General features: G+C 43.0%; 1 protein-coding gene across 9 annotated transcripts in view; it reads right to left on the bottom strand.

Moving 5' to 3' along the window:
* The window catches only part of SUSD1 (sushi domain containing 1), a 200,582-nt gene that overhangs the window by 20,501 nt on the left and 164,619 nt on the right, over positions 1–15,462 (bottom strand). For 6 of the 9 annotated variants that reach the window (XR_014472984.1, XM_083179480.1, XM_083179479.1 and 3 more), the window contains 2 exons: positions 9,616–9,862; positions 1,542–1,581 (listed from right to left, as the gene is read on the bottom strand). Coding sequence is in view for 6 of the 9 variants with exons in the window: in XM_083179480.1 (XP_083035606.1) it covers positions 1,542–1,581; positions 9,616–9,862 (287 nt within the window). In the remaining 3 variants the exon portion in view is untranslated. Of the gene's footprint in view, positions 1–1,541; positions 1,582–9,615; positions 9,863–15,462 lie in introns of those variants that run through there. The other 3 variants (XR_014472986.1, XM_083179486.1, XM_083179489.1) reach the window with 2 other exon arrangements.

Genomic DNA, 15,462 nt, shown 5'->3' with positions numbered 1-15,462 from the left:
ATTGCACCAATTTGTTTTCTGTTTTCTGGTCTCCAACACATCCTACTACAACTGATGTGGATGACTTGGAGATCTTTGTATTCACAGAAATAATGTTATTCCCATGGAATAGTTGCAGCTTGAAAACTAGCCCAGCAGTTTTTGCCATATGGGACCATATACATGCCATTTACCTATCGCATGCCTTGTGAGTGCATATCTTTGAATAAAAATCACTTCCATTTGTCCTAAACGTATTGCACCAATTCTTTGTTGTTTCTTTATCTCCAAAAAAACCCTCATTGTGGTTTTTTGGAGAGTATCTCTTACAGAATTAGAAAGATACCATCTTCATTCGGGACTTATGAAGTGGCAAATCACTTGTTCAAATCAAAAGTTATGTATTGCATTCTATCTTTAAAGGTTTGATTGCATCTTGGAAGTAGCGCTTAGTGGTGTCATTAATAACTTTTTTGCACATTTGTTTACTGTTGGTGATTGACAAACACTAATTTTGGTGATACCTTAGCTGCACAACTTCTTGTTGCGCTTGAATTCTAGAAATACTTTGTGAAAGACTCCTGCACTGCTGACACCATTGATTTCCTTGAACTGTGGGCACTGCTGTCAACCTCGAACTGAGTACACCACCAGCACATTAGTACTGCCGACACACCCGGGTTCCCCTGCACCAGTGGCCTAGCTACGTTTTGGGCGCCCCCCGCCGTTAGGGGGGGCGCCCCCCTGCCCCGCTAAGCACCCCTACCCCCCCCCCTGCCCCGCCGTCGCCCATGCAAACCCCCCCTCAATCCCCCACAGCCTTACCTATTGCGCTGGTCCCGGCGGCTCCGTTCTTCTGCTGAGGACCACCAGAAAATGGCCGCCCCCATACAGCAGACAGTTTCAGAGAACTGTTTGCTATATGGGGGCGGCTATTTTCTGGTGGTCCTCAGCAGAAGAACGGAGCCGCCGGGACCAGCGCGATAGGTAAGTCTGCGGGGGATTGGGGGGGTTAACTATAGCACCGCAGCCCCCGGCGCCCCCACATGCACAGCGCCCCCCCGCGGTGGCGGGGGCTGCGGTGCTATAGTTACGCCGCTGCCCTGCACTGCTGACACTCCACTCTGAGGAAACTGACAGCAACCCTGTTTTTCCAACACCTCATGTCACAGTAAGTGTACTATGGGTGTATCCAACCTACACAGTATCCAACATGTACTGTATCCAACACACACTATATCCGTGCTGTATCCAAACTGCTCTATATCCCGCACTATATCTGCCCCACACAATATCCTGTGCCCTGTGTGTGGCCACTTCAGCAGTGGAATGTAGACAACTGGTACTGTGTGGAATAATGTGAATTGGTACTAATATGTGGCCACGCCTCTCCATGTAAAGCCACGCTCCTAAATTTTCAATGCGCGCACTGTCCATTTTTTTTAGTATGGGGGGGAACCAATTCCCTTTGTGGCGCACAGTGCCAAAATGTCTAGGTACTGCACTACTCTGGACATGTGTAGTGTATTCATTGCAGATCAAGTTACAGTGAATATTCTTACCTTCAACTTCTGCCATAACCATACATGTCTTCGTTCTCATCTGCAGCAGAGAAATAGATCACAAATGTATTAGTATTGCAATGCAAAAAATAAGTCACTCTGCATCGTACTTAACAAGAGATTAGAATAGTATTCTGACAGAGGTCACACAATAAGTACCTAGTCCAGTTCACCATAAAAAGTGTCCCTGGATTGTGGTTTTTGTGTGGAGAAGCTGCACCATTACTGTGCAGGTGCTGTAAAGGGGCACAGCCTTGGGAAAAGGGATGTGGCTTTGCAGGAACGCCATGACCATGAGCCATGCCCACATGTACCATCATGAAGAGGTATGTCCAGTGCTCTGTTAACTACTGGCATGCCCCTTGTCCCTCTGTCTCCTGTGAATGGACCCCACTGCATGACAGTGCTAGTCCACACACTTTTTTTTCTGTATTCATGACTTCTCAATAATAAAATGTATATAATTGAAGCCTGCTGCATGGTGTGCTATGCTGCTCAGGTGCACAGCTCACCATTATGCTGCAATATTTTACACCCGGGTCGTCCAGAGGTGAGGGGGGGGGGTACCCCCTCCCCCATTGTAGGGAGCCCCCTACAGTACATATATCTTCCCTTATAATATTCCACAAGCAGATTTTAAACAATAATTCTTTCTTTGTAGCAATCCTATATCCTAATATTGCTATCAATTTGTAATGAATGAGAGCACTGTGGAATGATAGTCAGGAGATGCACTTTGATCTTGTGTCATAGAGGCCATAGATTAAGATCCAAACTTGTGATCTCACATGAAATGATTTACATCATGTGAAAGTCATGTGTTGGAGTTTTACAATTAATTGCTATAGAATTGTAACCCTCTGTGGACTGACTGCTAGGCAATACCATACCTCCAAACTGTCCTGATTTTTACGGTACTTTTTTTGGAATAGTCCCGGCCCCCAGGTCCCACCCACGGGCAGCATTGTACCATGGTGGAGGGCAGTTGGTAGACCCCCCCCCCCCGTTACTGCTGTCTGCTCTGCGTTGATCAGACACTGTGCATATGCCCACTGCATCTAATCACAGAGACAGAAGAGCTGGAGGCCCCTTTTACATAGGCCACGCAGACGTTCCGATATCAAAACTTAAAAAGTTGGGAGGTATGCAACCAGGATACCCGTTCACACTGCGCCTGGAGCCACGAGCGTTTCCGGGTCCAACTCAGGTCAAGACCCGGGTTGAAATACTGTAACGCTGGACCCGGGATAATCTTTCAAGACCCTTTCACACTGACCAATTTCCTGGGTTGATGCGCGTTCATGTGCAATAACCCGGTAAATATTTGTCAGTGTAAAGGGGTATCAGAGATAAGGGAGGAGAAGTGCCTGGTACTTTATCACTGGCCAATCAGCTTCTAACTGTCCCTTTTTAAACCCAGCTGTAACTTACAGTCAGAAGCTGACTGGTTGGTGATAAAGTACCAGGCACTTTATCACTTCTACTCCCTTATCATTGCTTCATACATCTACCCCTGCTTCATACATCATACATCTACCCCTGAATGAACAGAATATGTATAAATGTGTTTTGTTTCCTGTTCTCTTTTATGTAAACATATCCTGCTTTTTCTATCTCTGAAAACAATTTCCTGTAATTGTGTATATTTTATTAATCATATTGCAAGTTTCAAAAAAATGTTTTCAAATTTCATATTTTAGCTATTTAAATTTTAAAAAGACAAATTAATAGCAGGAAATAATTACCGGTATGAATGGTGTAATGGTTAGCATTACTCCCTCACAGCACTGAGGTCATGGGTTTGATTCCAATCATGGCCCTAACTGTGTGGAGTTTATATATACTGTGCTTGCGTCGATTTCCTTGACAATGCAAAAAAATACTAATAGGTTAATTTCCCCCCCCCCCCCCTCCCCAAAAAAAAACACCTTAAAATGAATGTGCGTGCACGTGGTAGGGAATATTGGGGTAGATGTTTTAACATGCGATTTACGTCCCGCTTTTCCTGCAACCTGGAGAAGTGGGTACCCGTATTATTGCAATGTATTATCATTCTGGATGTGATTAACAATTACCATTCTTTCCCATCTGGGGACATAAGCGATGCATTTATTGTTTTACGCTGCTGCCGCTCTAATCCTAGTGAGACCAGCTCTCTTTCCCCCGGTCAGGTGTGAGATCTCGCTATTATCGCGATATCTCATGTGCAGCCTGGAGCCAGCAGTGGGGACAGCATCGTCCCTGCTGTTGGAAGAGGACAACGCCAGCCTGGGGCTGGTGATCCAGATGCAGCGGCTTTTACTGACACTTTATGTCTGACAATCGCCCGCACCGCAAACACCAGCGAGGCTTCAAGGGGACCGTGGCGCAAAGTAGTTAAGTGTGCAATTAATACATTGTAAAAAAACCTCTAAAACCTGCAGTTAAAGTTTGTGCATAAATGACATAGCGCAGCTTCATACATCTACCCCATAGATTGTAAGCTCCACTAGGGCAGGGTCTGATGTGAATGTTCAAATGTTCTTTGTAAAGCGCTGCAAAATAATTGTGCGCTATATAGATAACTGGTAATAAATAAATATAAATAAATATTTCACATAGTGTAACATGGGTGTGGTATAGCTCACAGACAAATGGTCGGCATGCACTACTGTAGGTCAACATTGACAACCAGTTGACATGGAAAGGTGGGCATTCGGTTTCCACTTTTTTGGTGACACGTGATCATGCAGACCCCAAATAATTGTACCACGTCCCTTCACATGGCTACCACTGTGCCTGGCACACTTTACTGTGTCCAATCAGAGGCCAAGTGTGCCAGGCATACTTGGACTCTGACACTAGCTAACCACTATGAAAATGGGGAAAAAAAACTACTAATGTTGATCTTTCCACGCGTCAAACTTTCTCATATCAACTTTTGCTTGTGTTGACCTTTTGCCAATGTCGACCTTTTGATGTGAATCTATTGGCTGTCATAGTAGAAATCGTCTGTCAGATTGACTATTACCCCAACAGGGACTGTAATGACACTGAATTCAAATACATATACTTTAATACATATTAAATACATCTACATATACAAATACATATACTTTAATATGGTGTTGGCCCTACTTTTGCAGCTATAGAAGCTCCCAGTCTTCTTGGAAGGCTTTCCACAATGAGGTCAGGCACTGAGAAAAAGTTTTCCACACCAAACTCATCAAACCATGGGGCTGATTCAGGATCACTTTGCAAACCCCAGCACCGAACGGCTTTGGGAGGTATAGGGGAGGACTGGGGTGGAAACGGTGCTGGACCATGGGAACATCCACTATTTTATGGGCATCCAATGGGAAGGCAGGCGGGCTGACGTCACAGGTCAGCGGGCAGCTGACGTCTTCAGGCGATTTGCGGAGGAAATAAAAGTCTGTTTCGAGTGACTTATTTCCAAAAGCAAGAGAAATCATTCAATGGTCTGCCATTTTCACGGCTTACTGAGCCAAGCTGAATCAGGCCCATGTCTCTATAGTGATTGCTTTGTGCACTGGGGCATGGTCATGTTGGAGTAGAAAAGTTCCTTCCACAAATTGTTTGAGCAAAGTTGAAAGCAGTGAATTGTCAAAATGTCTTGTATGCTGAAGCATTAAGATTTCCCTTCACTGGAAATAGAGGACCTAGCCCAAACCCTGAAAAACAGCCCCATGCCATTATCCCTCATCCACTAAAATTTACAGTTGGCATAATGCAGTCAGGCAGGTACCATTCTACTGGCATCTGCAATGCCCAGACTTGCCCATCTTACTGCCACACAGAGAAGCATGATTCATCTCTCCACAGAACATGTATCCATTGCTCCACAGTCCAGTGTCGGTGTGCTTTACACCACTCCACTCACTTGGCATTGGCATACATGCAGCTGCTCGTCATGGAAACCCATTCCTTTAACCTTCTGCCACACGGTTTTTATGCTTACATTAATTGTAGTGCATCAGCAAATTTTATGCACCATGTGCCTTAGCAGACATTGAACCAGCTCTGTGATTTAGCATGGTCTTACTCTATGTTGCTACCCTCCCAAAATGGCGGGATGCTCCCGAAAATCAGGTTCCCCTCACAGCCCCCCCGAGAAGGTGTGCAAGTATCCTGCATGCTCTGTAGAGTCCCAGCACTCCCTTTCCCGCCAAGACAAATGCCAGTATTCAGGGCTAAAATGACGCAAATTGCGTAATTTCACATAATTTTTGCCCCTCCCAGGAGAGATGTAAATCAGGGCGTTTTTGTTCAACTTGGGCAGAGTTTAATCATGTCAGCCTCTTCCTTGCCTTCTCCCCTGTCATTTGGGTCTCATCTAGCAAAACAGGCAAATATGCTTAGAGGTGGGCATGGGAGCAGGGATTAAATTTCACAAAGTGTCTTATTGCAAAGGGAACATTCTATCACAGTACCATGCTTGAAGTCACTGAGCTCTTCAGAATTACCCATTTTGTATTTGAAATGTTTGCATATAGAGACTGGCTAGGTGCTTAATTTTATACACCTGTGGTAAAGGGCCTGATTAAATTCAATATTTAACAGGTGTAGCCAAATACTTTTGTCAATATAGTATATATATATATTTTAAATTCAAACTAACATCTGTAGCATGGAAGTAATTTCATAGAGATTAGTTATCAGATTATTGCTATGTTCTGGGAACGAAGCACATACTATTAGGTATTTTTACTACTATAATGTTTCAGTTTAAGTGAAGTATGTAATACTGGCAAGGCATAGAGATTTCTGTCCTTGAAGGGATGCAGTCAGGATTCTGACAGTCATCCCAGCTATAACACAGTTCATGATCTTATACTAAAATGATAAACCTCTTCTTTATTTTTATGTCTTATTTCTTGGGCTTTTGTTCTAGATTCATCTCTCTTTTAGTTGGTGCTGGCGGAAAAATCAGTTATCATCCATGACATCTAAGCCAGGATACTGCAGCATTGTGATAACAGCGTTGCGATTATTATCATTTTTCTTTTTACCTTTGCAATTTTGTTGTTTTCTTAGATTAAGCGAGGGCTGCCTAAGCCAAAGCGTAGTTAAGAGGATTACATTTTGTGTTTGTAGTAGAAGTTGATGACTGCTAGTTGTCTCAAGTTTGGTTGCAGTTACAGTTTTTTCTGGTAGCCTATGAGAGAGAAATGGGGCGTGAGCCTAGGAGAGGGGTATATAGGCGCTATCCTGCAGGAGCTGCTTCCTCTTTCAGAAGTTTCAGCCCCTCCCACACTCCCTTGCCTTTCAGGTATCTAAATTGATTTCGCTACATTTACCATTTCTTTAAAACTAGGTGGTACGGCGTCATGGTCCAGCAGTCACTTGTGGCATAAGAGAGTGTTGGGAGGCACTGCTCCTTGAAAGATGGTGGGTGTGTCTTGCCTTTGCAGGGAGACACATTGGGCATTCCTCCACGGGAATACCCACACCGGCCAAATAAGGGGTGATGAGACTTCCCAGAGTTAGGTTATGCTTTAGTCGGATGGGGCGTTTCAGTTGCCGTCATATTTAGTAGTTGGGGCATTTAAGTCACTGGCATGTTATGTGACATCACATGGTGCCTTTTTGCAAGCCCTTTTACAAAGAAGGGTCATATCAATTAATAAGTAAAAATGACCTTTTAGATCTAATGCTATAGTGCCCGAGTCGTTTTTGTGTCAGCGTGTTTTATTATGGATAAGCTACAGTAGCTTAAGATTTTGTTAAGGTACAAACTCAAGAAATGTATAGATGCCTTATAGCAAGATCATTCCAACTGTGATATTTCTTAGGTTCACTGTCTTGGTTCTTTTGCCTACTTTAAATTACGGAACATCTGGCAGGTCCCTTAGTGTATGCACATGCTTGCTGCGGCTTGACTCCTCTCTGCAGGAAGCTAATGAACAATTTAGATTTTGCATATGGCTTGAAATGTGATATAATAATGAATGATAGCTAAAAGGGTGTACACACAGTGCAATTTTGGCAGGCGATTTTGACTAGATACCTCCCAACTTTGAGGTTGGAGGAGGAGGGATACTGGTGCGCGCCGTAGACGCGCCTGAAAATGTTTTGCCGCTTTAAGGGCATGAATAGACGCTGTGCACATGCTCACATGGTCTATTCACAGGAGACAGGGGGTGAATCACAATTGCTTATGTGTTCTGTTGATGTTGTGACCGTGGGGGGGGGGTTGTGCTAATACCTTGTTGTGGGGTGGGGGTGCGGGAGCCTGCTAATATCCTATAACATACAGTATTTCTCAGATACAGCAATATAATATGTTAAAATGCATGGTTGTAACAGGCAAGATAGTCTGTCATATTGAAGGGAAGACAATGATAGCCACACTTTGCCATATTCTCTGATAGGTCCATTCTATTCAGAATTTGGGTTGGTCCTTTGGGAGAATGGTGATGAACAAACTGTATAAATGATGCTAAGCAATGGGTTTATCTTAGCTTTCAATAGACTATTGAAACCAGATAAGTATAATATATATTGTATATATTGTGCAAGATTCTAAAATGTTTAGGACTTGCACTTTCACTTCTATTATATATATATATATTAATAAAATAATAATAATATCATTAATAAAAGTAAGTAGACCCCCTTTACAATTACCAATAAAACCTTGACACTTTTTAAAATAAATACAACAAAACCTCCTATAAAAAGGGAGACAATAGTGCCTCATACAAATGAAAAATATGTATAGTGCTGACATTGTTTAAGCAGAAAAGTAGTGCTGCCATTAAGGGTAAAAAAAAAAAAAAAAAGTCCACTAACACTTACTTGTCCTCTCATTCTTAGCCTGATTGGGTCAAGCCTAAAGGTTCATAGTGGGGCCAATTCTGGTTCATTTGCAATGAACCAAAATCGCGATTTACACTGTCGCCGGGCCATTCGCAGCAGAGAGGGAGGAAGGGCAAGACATGGGCGGTGGCAGCTATGGTCCCCATGGTAACGGATGGCAGTCCCATGCAAATGCAGGCGGTCCAAAGTGTGCAGGGGGGTGGGCAGCTGAAGTCACATGGCGTCAGCCACCCACCTTGTCTTCGTCCGGGCGCCCACAAATATAAGTCAGTCTCCACTGACATATTTGCGAGCCTAGGAGAAATCATTCGATGGTTGCCAACCATCAAATGATTTCTCCTGTTGCAGGCACATGCCAGGGGGTGTGTACATCCTCTCACATGATTACAAGGGTATACAACGGTGGGGGAGTTTCGTCGGGGTGGGCACTAGTGGACTCAGAAATCTGCAATCTTTACAGCTTACCAAGTCAACCAGAACCAGGCCCAGTGTATAGAGAGCTGAGCAGTTTTGTGAAACTGAAATAAAGCCGACAGTATAACCACCCAGGAACTCTCACTTCTGATTATATGACCAGTCAGCCTTGTCATAAGATATTGGCCAAATGTACTTAGTATCATGTAGTGTGTGTGCATTCTTAACAATGTGCCCTGTTTTCTATGGTTCATTCTCAGTATTCATTCTCTTTGTACAGTAGGTGGACATATGCAAATTCAGTGTGTTGTGTCAGTAAAATGGTAACTTCGGGCACACCATTAAGTGTGTATGGCAGATTTTCACACAAGTGACCGACTACATAGTCAAAATCAATATCCACCTAATGCAAATCGCATCGTGTCTTGCCGCATCCGATCTCAATTTAATCCCAATGCTTTCCCTGAGGTATTGGACTTGAGAGTAGAAATGGACTGTGCAGCACAGCACCCCTCCCTGCCATGTCCTGGCAGCTGCCAATAATGTATCGATATCGGCAGCTACCACATCAGCCCATGTGTACATAATGTTAGGCTTTGCATCTCTTGCTGGGATCGTATGCGATATAACCTATGCAAGAGACCGCACATGATATATCGCATGTGATCCATGCACCGGGGAACTGCCGGGTCACTTGCCAGGGTATTGCATGTGATGCTAGCATGCGATACCTCTTACAAGTGTATGGGGCCTTTAGATTTTTACAAACGGTCTATACCTGTAAACAACCAAATCTATAGTTTTTAGTGAGCTAAAGAGATTTATTATGTACTAAATATACCTTGGTGATAGTCCGTAGTATAATGCAATAGTCCTTCCCTCGTTCTAGTGGAGCATTATAAAAGTCTCCATAGTATTGTCTGTCCCCAACTGAGAATTCTGTATGGTCGGAAACATCTCCAGGGAAAAGCTCAGCAGTGACATATCCTTGAGTCTTTGATGTATTATTGAAGTATGTGACTGCCTCCAAAGACTCACAGGTAAAGGAGCACCAAGAGGTGGGCTGGATCACAAACACCTGGTAGGAACTGAAAAAGTGAGCAGTGATGACAATCAACTCCTTGTCCATTGCACATTTTATGGCATATAAGTACCATTACTATATTATTCATTTCATTACAGTGACATTGCATAAAGTTATCAGATTATAGCTACAGTATATATCAGAAGCAATTTAAAAGAATTGCTTTATAACAGTGAAAAATATGCGGTGTGGATCTGGGACAGCAACGTCTAGTTGTTTGGAACTGGGGGCTGCACTGCTGAGACATATGGTTACACTGTACCTGCTTTATATATATATATATATACACAGCATATATAATTTATGTGTATTTGCTGTAATTCACTATATGGGAGGATGGCAGGGACTACCATGAAGTTGTGCATAGGCGAGTCACCTCATATAGTGTATGACATATGACATAAGAAAGGGTGACACAGGTGTCAAGATTAAAGTGGGGAAGGGCAGTGCAGGCTTAACAGCATTGTGGGCCCTAGGCAAAGCAATGCACTGGGGCCCATAGTTAGGTAAAAAAAATCATATCTTCCTGCGGTGTCTCTCCACCTGCCATAAGCCATCCAATAATTAGCATTACTTACAGCCAGGAACTATTTGGCTGCAGGCTGGTAGGGATGGATTCCCAGCAGATTTTGTGTAATTCACAACCAAAGAAGTCGGGAAGCAAAAAACTCACAAAAAACTTGAGAGGCACCAGCATACTCATGCTCGAAGGCCTTTAGAATTGCGGGGCCCTAGGGCAGCTGCCCAGTAAGCCCATGCATTAAGATGGCCCTGGGGAAGCGAAGGCTTATGCAATTTCACCTCTCTCACTTTCACACACTTTATTCTCCTTGTCATATGTGGCATTCTGTGGCCAGAATCAGGGCAGTGGGCGGCCTACTGTATGCTGCTCTCTCTCCAAGTGCAACATTTCCCTGCTGTACCTCAGCTGGCATGTTGAGACCCTGTTTAGAAAAGGGATATTTAGTTTTCAACTGAGTTACTCATTTGTCTTCCCAACTAACAATAATAGTAAACTGGTATCCTTCCCTGCAACCAGACCAATCATTACATTAACCATCACATTTACTACAGAGCCCCTATCAAGCTGCACTTCAATTACATAAAAAGACATCATATTAAGGAAATAGCTTTCATACTACAGAGATATTTAATAAAATAGTTGCTCATTTAAGCATAAAAAAAAAGGTAAAGGTTATACACTTAGTCCCCGTCACCCTAGTCACATGGTCTGTTGACATCATGCTGTGCCCATGCAGGCCATTATGTGCTTGCCGCAGTGGAAAAATGTAAATCCTCCTTCACTGCAATGGACTTATATGTAACATCAGGTAAGGGCGGAAGTTATTATATGCCCTTACAGCATTTTTCTTTTAATCTAGATATTTTGTACAGCCATGGCCAAAAGTTTTTAGAATGACGCAAATATTGGTTTCCACAAAGTTTACTACTTGAGTGTTTTTAGACCTCTTTGTCAGATGTTGCTATGGCATACTGACGTAAAATTACATGCATTTCATAAGTGTCAAAGACTTTTATTAACAATTACATTAAGTTTTTGCCAAGAGTCGATATTTGCTGTGTTGACCCTTCTTTTTCAAGATCTCTGCAATTTACCCTGGCATGCAGTCATTTATCTTCTGGGCCACATACTGACTGATGGCTGCCCATTCTTGCCATTCAATGCTTGGAGTTTATTAGAATTTGTAGGTTTTTGTTTGTCCACCCACCTCTTGAGGATTGACCACAACTTCTCAATGGGATTAAGCTCTGGAGAAATTCCAGGCCATGGACCCCAAATTTCAATGTTTTGCTCCTCAAGCCACTTAGTTACCACTTTTGCAAGGTCTCCATCATGCTGGAAAAGGCATTTTTCTTCACCATGTAATAAAAGAAGCAAATCAGGCGCAATAAGAGTGTCACACAAATAAACTAAGCATAGATGTCCCAGAGTATGGGATCCAGCAAATAGTGTATCTATAGGATGAAAACTAACATAGTTATATGCCTACATAGGATACAGCCGCTCCCAACTAGTTAACTGGATCACTAGAGAGATAATCAATTAATAAGCAAAGGGAGCGCTTATTTTTCTTCACCAAACTGTTCTTGAATGGTTGGGAGATATTGCTCTTGGAGGATGTTATGGTACCATTCTTTATGCATGTCTGTTTTTAGGTAAGAGTGAGCACACTAACTTGGCTGAAAAGCATGGTCTCAGGATGCATTACTATTGGCATGACACAGGACTGATGGTAGTGCTCACCTTTCCTTCTCCAAACAAGTGTTTTTGCAGATGCACCAAACAAACAGAAAGGGTAATCAGAGAAAATGACTGTACCCTAGTCCTCAGCAGTCCAATCCATGTACCTTTTGCACAAAATCAGTCTGTTCCTGGTGTCTTTTCGAGAGAGAAGTGGCTTCTTTGCTGCCCTTATTGACAACATATCATCCTTTATTTACCTCACTGTGCATGCAGCTGCACTAACACCTGCCTGCTGCCATTCCTGAGCAAGCTCTGCAATGTTGGTGCCCCAATCCCGCAGCTGAGTTAACTTTAGGAGATGGTCCTGGCACTTGTTGGAGGTCCTTGGGCACTCTGAAGCCTTCTTTCCAGCTATTGAACCTTTAAAGTTCAAAAATAATTTAAAGTTCATGATGATCCAATAAATGGTTGATGAAGGTGCAATCTCCTTGCCTGTAAAGGTTTTTTCGTGCAAAGCAATGATGACTGCACATTTTTACTTGCAACTAACCAAGTCTAAAGGTGGCCATACATCAGAATACATATTGTACCCAATCATACAATCTCAATTGATTATAACATGGATTGCTTGCAGATTGTGTGCACATCGTGTGTATACAATCACACAATCTCCCGACTCCGGGAGATTGGAGGATTGGTCCTCTGATCTGACGTGCTGCATGTCAGATCAATTGGGATTGGGAGTAGATTACATGTGCTTTCAAGCACATGCAATTTGTCATTAGATGGCTCATACAATCAGAGTCATGTGACACTCCCTCCCTGACTAGCAGAGAAGAGAGGTGCAGCTTCCGGGTGGCCTGTGGCAGTGAAGATGCTGGGAGCCGCAGAAGTATCCAAGCGGCAGATGGGCAGGAGGCTGAAGAGAGCGGTGGATGTCCTTTTGCACAATTCTGTCACTACTCTGAAAACAGTTTTCAGAGGATTGTTGCATTTGGGCTATTTAATAATGGCATAACACAGCAGATGTGAGTAGGTTGGTAGTTGCTGGAAATCTGTAAATTAAATAAATAAATAAATAAATAAAAAACAGGATTTTCGGTACTCCTATCCTTTTGATCCTAGTAGGCCAGCCCCCTATTTAAATGAAGCTTCAATCATACAATCATGCAGCAGATGAATTGTACGATAGATTGTGAGTGCATTAACAGAAGAAGAACAATGATTTCAAGCACCACCCACCTCTAAAAGCTTCCAGGCTGTTATTCTAACTCAATCAGCATGACAGAGGGACCTTAAGCCTTGTTCTCATCAAAACTCTCACCTGTGTTAATGAGAGAATCAGTGACATGATGTCAGCTGGTCCTTTTAAAACATGAATGATATCCAGTTGAAATGTTGTTTTGAGGACCTGATTTCTGGGCTGCAAATTTTGGGACCACAGCAATAAGTTAGCCGATGGCCCGCCATAGTGAAATATTGCCCCTCTAATTCTTTTTAATGGATCTCCACCTCAATCATCCCCCCCCCCCATCCCCCGTGTGCAGTGGCCTGTGTAGCCAGAAACTTACTTGGCACTGCGATCAAGAATCTAAGGTCTGGGGCCAGAGCGGACATCAATCCTCCCTTCCAATGCCGAAATCCACCTTCTTTTCCCAGACACTACCTGTAAATGGCTGGGTGCTGCCCCAAAATGCCAGCTCCTGTCAATCGTCTTGCGTATGACCAGCGATGAAAACTCATCACTGGATTTCATCACAGGATGACCTTGTGCATGCGCAATATGAAGCATGTGCATATGCGGTCATTCGATAATCGTCACGGCTGCGAATTCAGCAGCAGACTTTGTGAAAATTAATACTAATGTTATTCTCCAAAATTTGGGCCATGGCTGTAGGTTATTTTTGGTTTCCTTTATTTGGGCTCCACACTGACAAAGAGACAGTGGGAGGAATGTATTATACCTATACCATATGTGTGGTTATAATGTTTCCTGGTTAGCCTCTATTTTGAGGTAAAGCAGGAAGCCGTGGTGCCGAACATTAACATCACTGATGCTGAAGTGAGGGAGGGAAAATCCCCCATCCAGCAGATGCCACAGCCAAGGACAGTGCTCCCCCTACTTGTGGTGTATGAGCTATGACTCCTGCATCTGTCAATATAGAGAGCTGCAGAAGAGAGCTCAGAATGATCGACGCATTGCCCCTGCTATCGGCATACTATCTTGTAGAAAGCAGCACCAATAATGACAGGGTTGCATGGTCCCATTAAGCGTGAAACATCATGACGCATTATGCATGTCGTGAGGTCGCAGCCAGAGATGCCAGTGTAACAGGCCCCAATATTTCTGTTTCCGGCCCTGCCCTCCTGTATTAAATCACAATATTCATAGTCCAACCCCTATATCCCATACCTTACATTAATAGCCCCAGCACATACAGGTAACCCTATTACATTAATACCTCCACTACAAGACTGTACTGTACTGTACTTGTCAATGCAGTTTGCTTAACCTTTTCAGGTGATTAAATATGTTGACATCCATATAAATACCAACCACCAATTTTTAATCTACCAGAATAAACTGAACACATCTGGACATGTTTATTGAACGATTAGGCTACAGGGATATTTCTAACTTACAGGAAATACAAATATTTACATATTTATTTTCCGGAAGAAGGATCTAACATGTAGCTTTTCATATCAATCAGTACACATGGCATTAACATTTGATTTGTATTCATTAAAAAAGGGTTAATATTGCAACCTGTAATGAAATGGTTATTATTTGATTTATGAACATTTAGTAATCATTACCCTTTAAATGATCCCCTGTTTAGAACCTACAATATTTGGCTGTTCACTAGATCTCAGTGAGTCACAGAAGCAGCTACACATAAGGATTTAGAAGTGAAACTAGACGTTGCTATGAATAGCCATATTCAAACGAGTCACAGCCCAGCATGAAAGTCTACATATAACAAACAAAAGCAATAACATACACACATTGCCTTGCTACCTGTACTTTCATTACATGGAAACATGGGAATATAGGCTGTTACATGAATATCTTTGTATTCTAAATCCCCATTGCAAACATTGCTAGCAACACTTTCAAGTAGATTCTTAGTAAGAGGCAACCCATGGACTCTAATGGGGCCTACACACGTAGCGACACTGCTGACCATTCTGAGCGATGCATGATAGCGATGTACAAGCGCTGTGTGCTCAGTGATCTGTTGTGGGGCCAGGGTGAACACTGGCCCTGACCCCAGCTACCAACACGATTTTTCCAGCATGCTGGATATAAGTCTCCCAGCGATAGCGATGTACGGAGTTGGCCATCGCTATCGCAATGCTCCTACACACGGAGCGATGTAGGGGCATATTCTAAG

This window comes from Crinia signifera, chromosome 1, assembly GCF_055691185.1.
Source record: "Crinia signifera chromosome 1, ASM5569118v1, whole genome shotgun sequence".
Lineage (NCBI taxonomy): Eukaryota > Metazoa > Chordata > Amphibia > Anura > Myobatrachidae > Crinia > Crinia signifera.
This window is presented reverse-complemented; position numbering and strand designations above follow the sequence as displayed.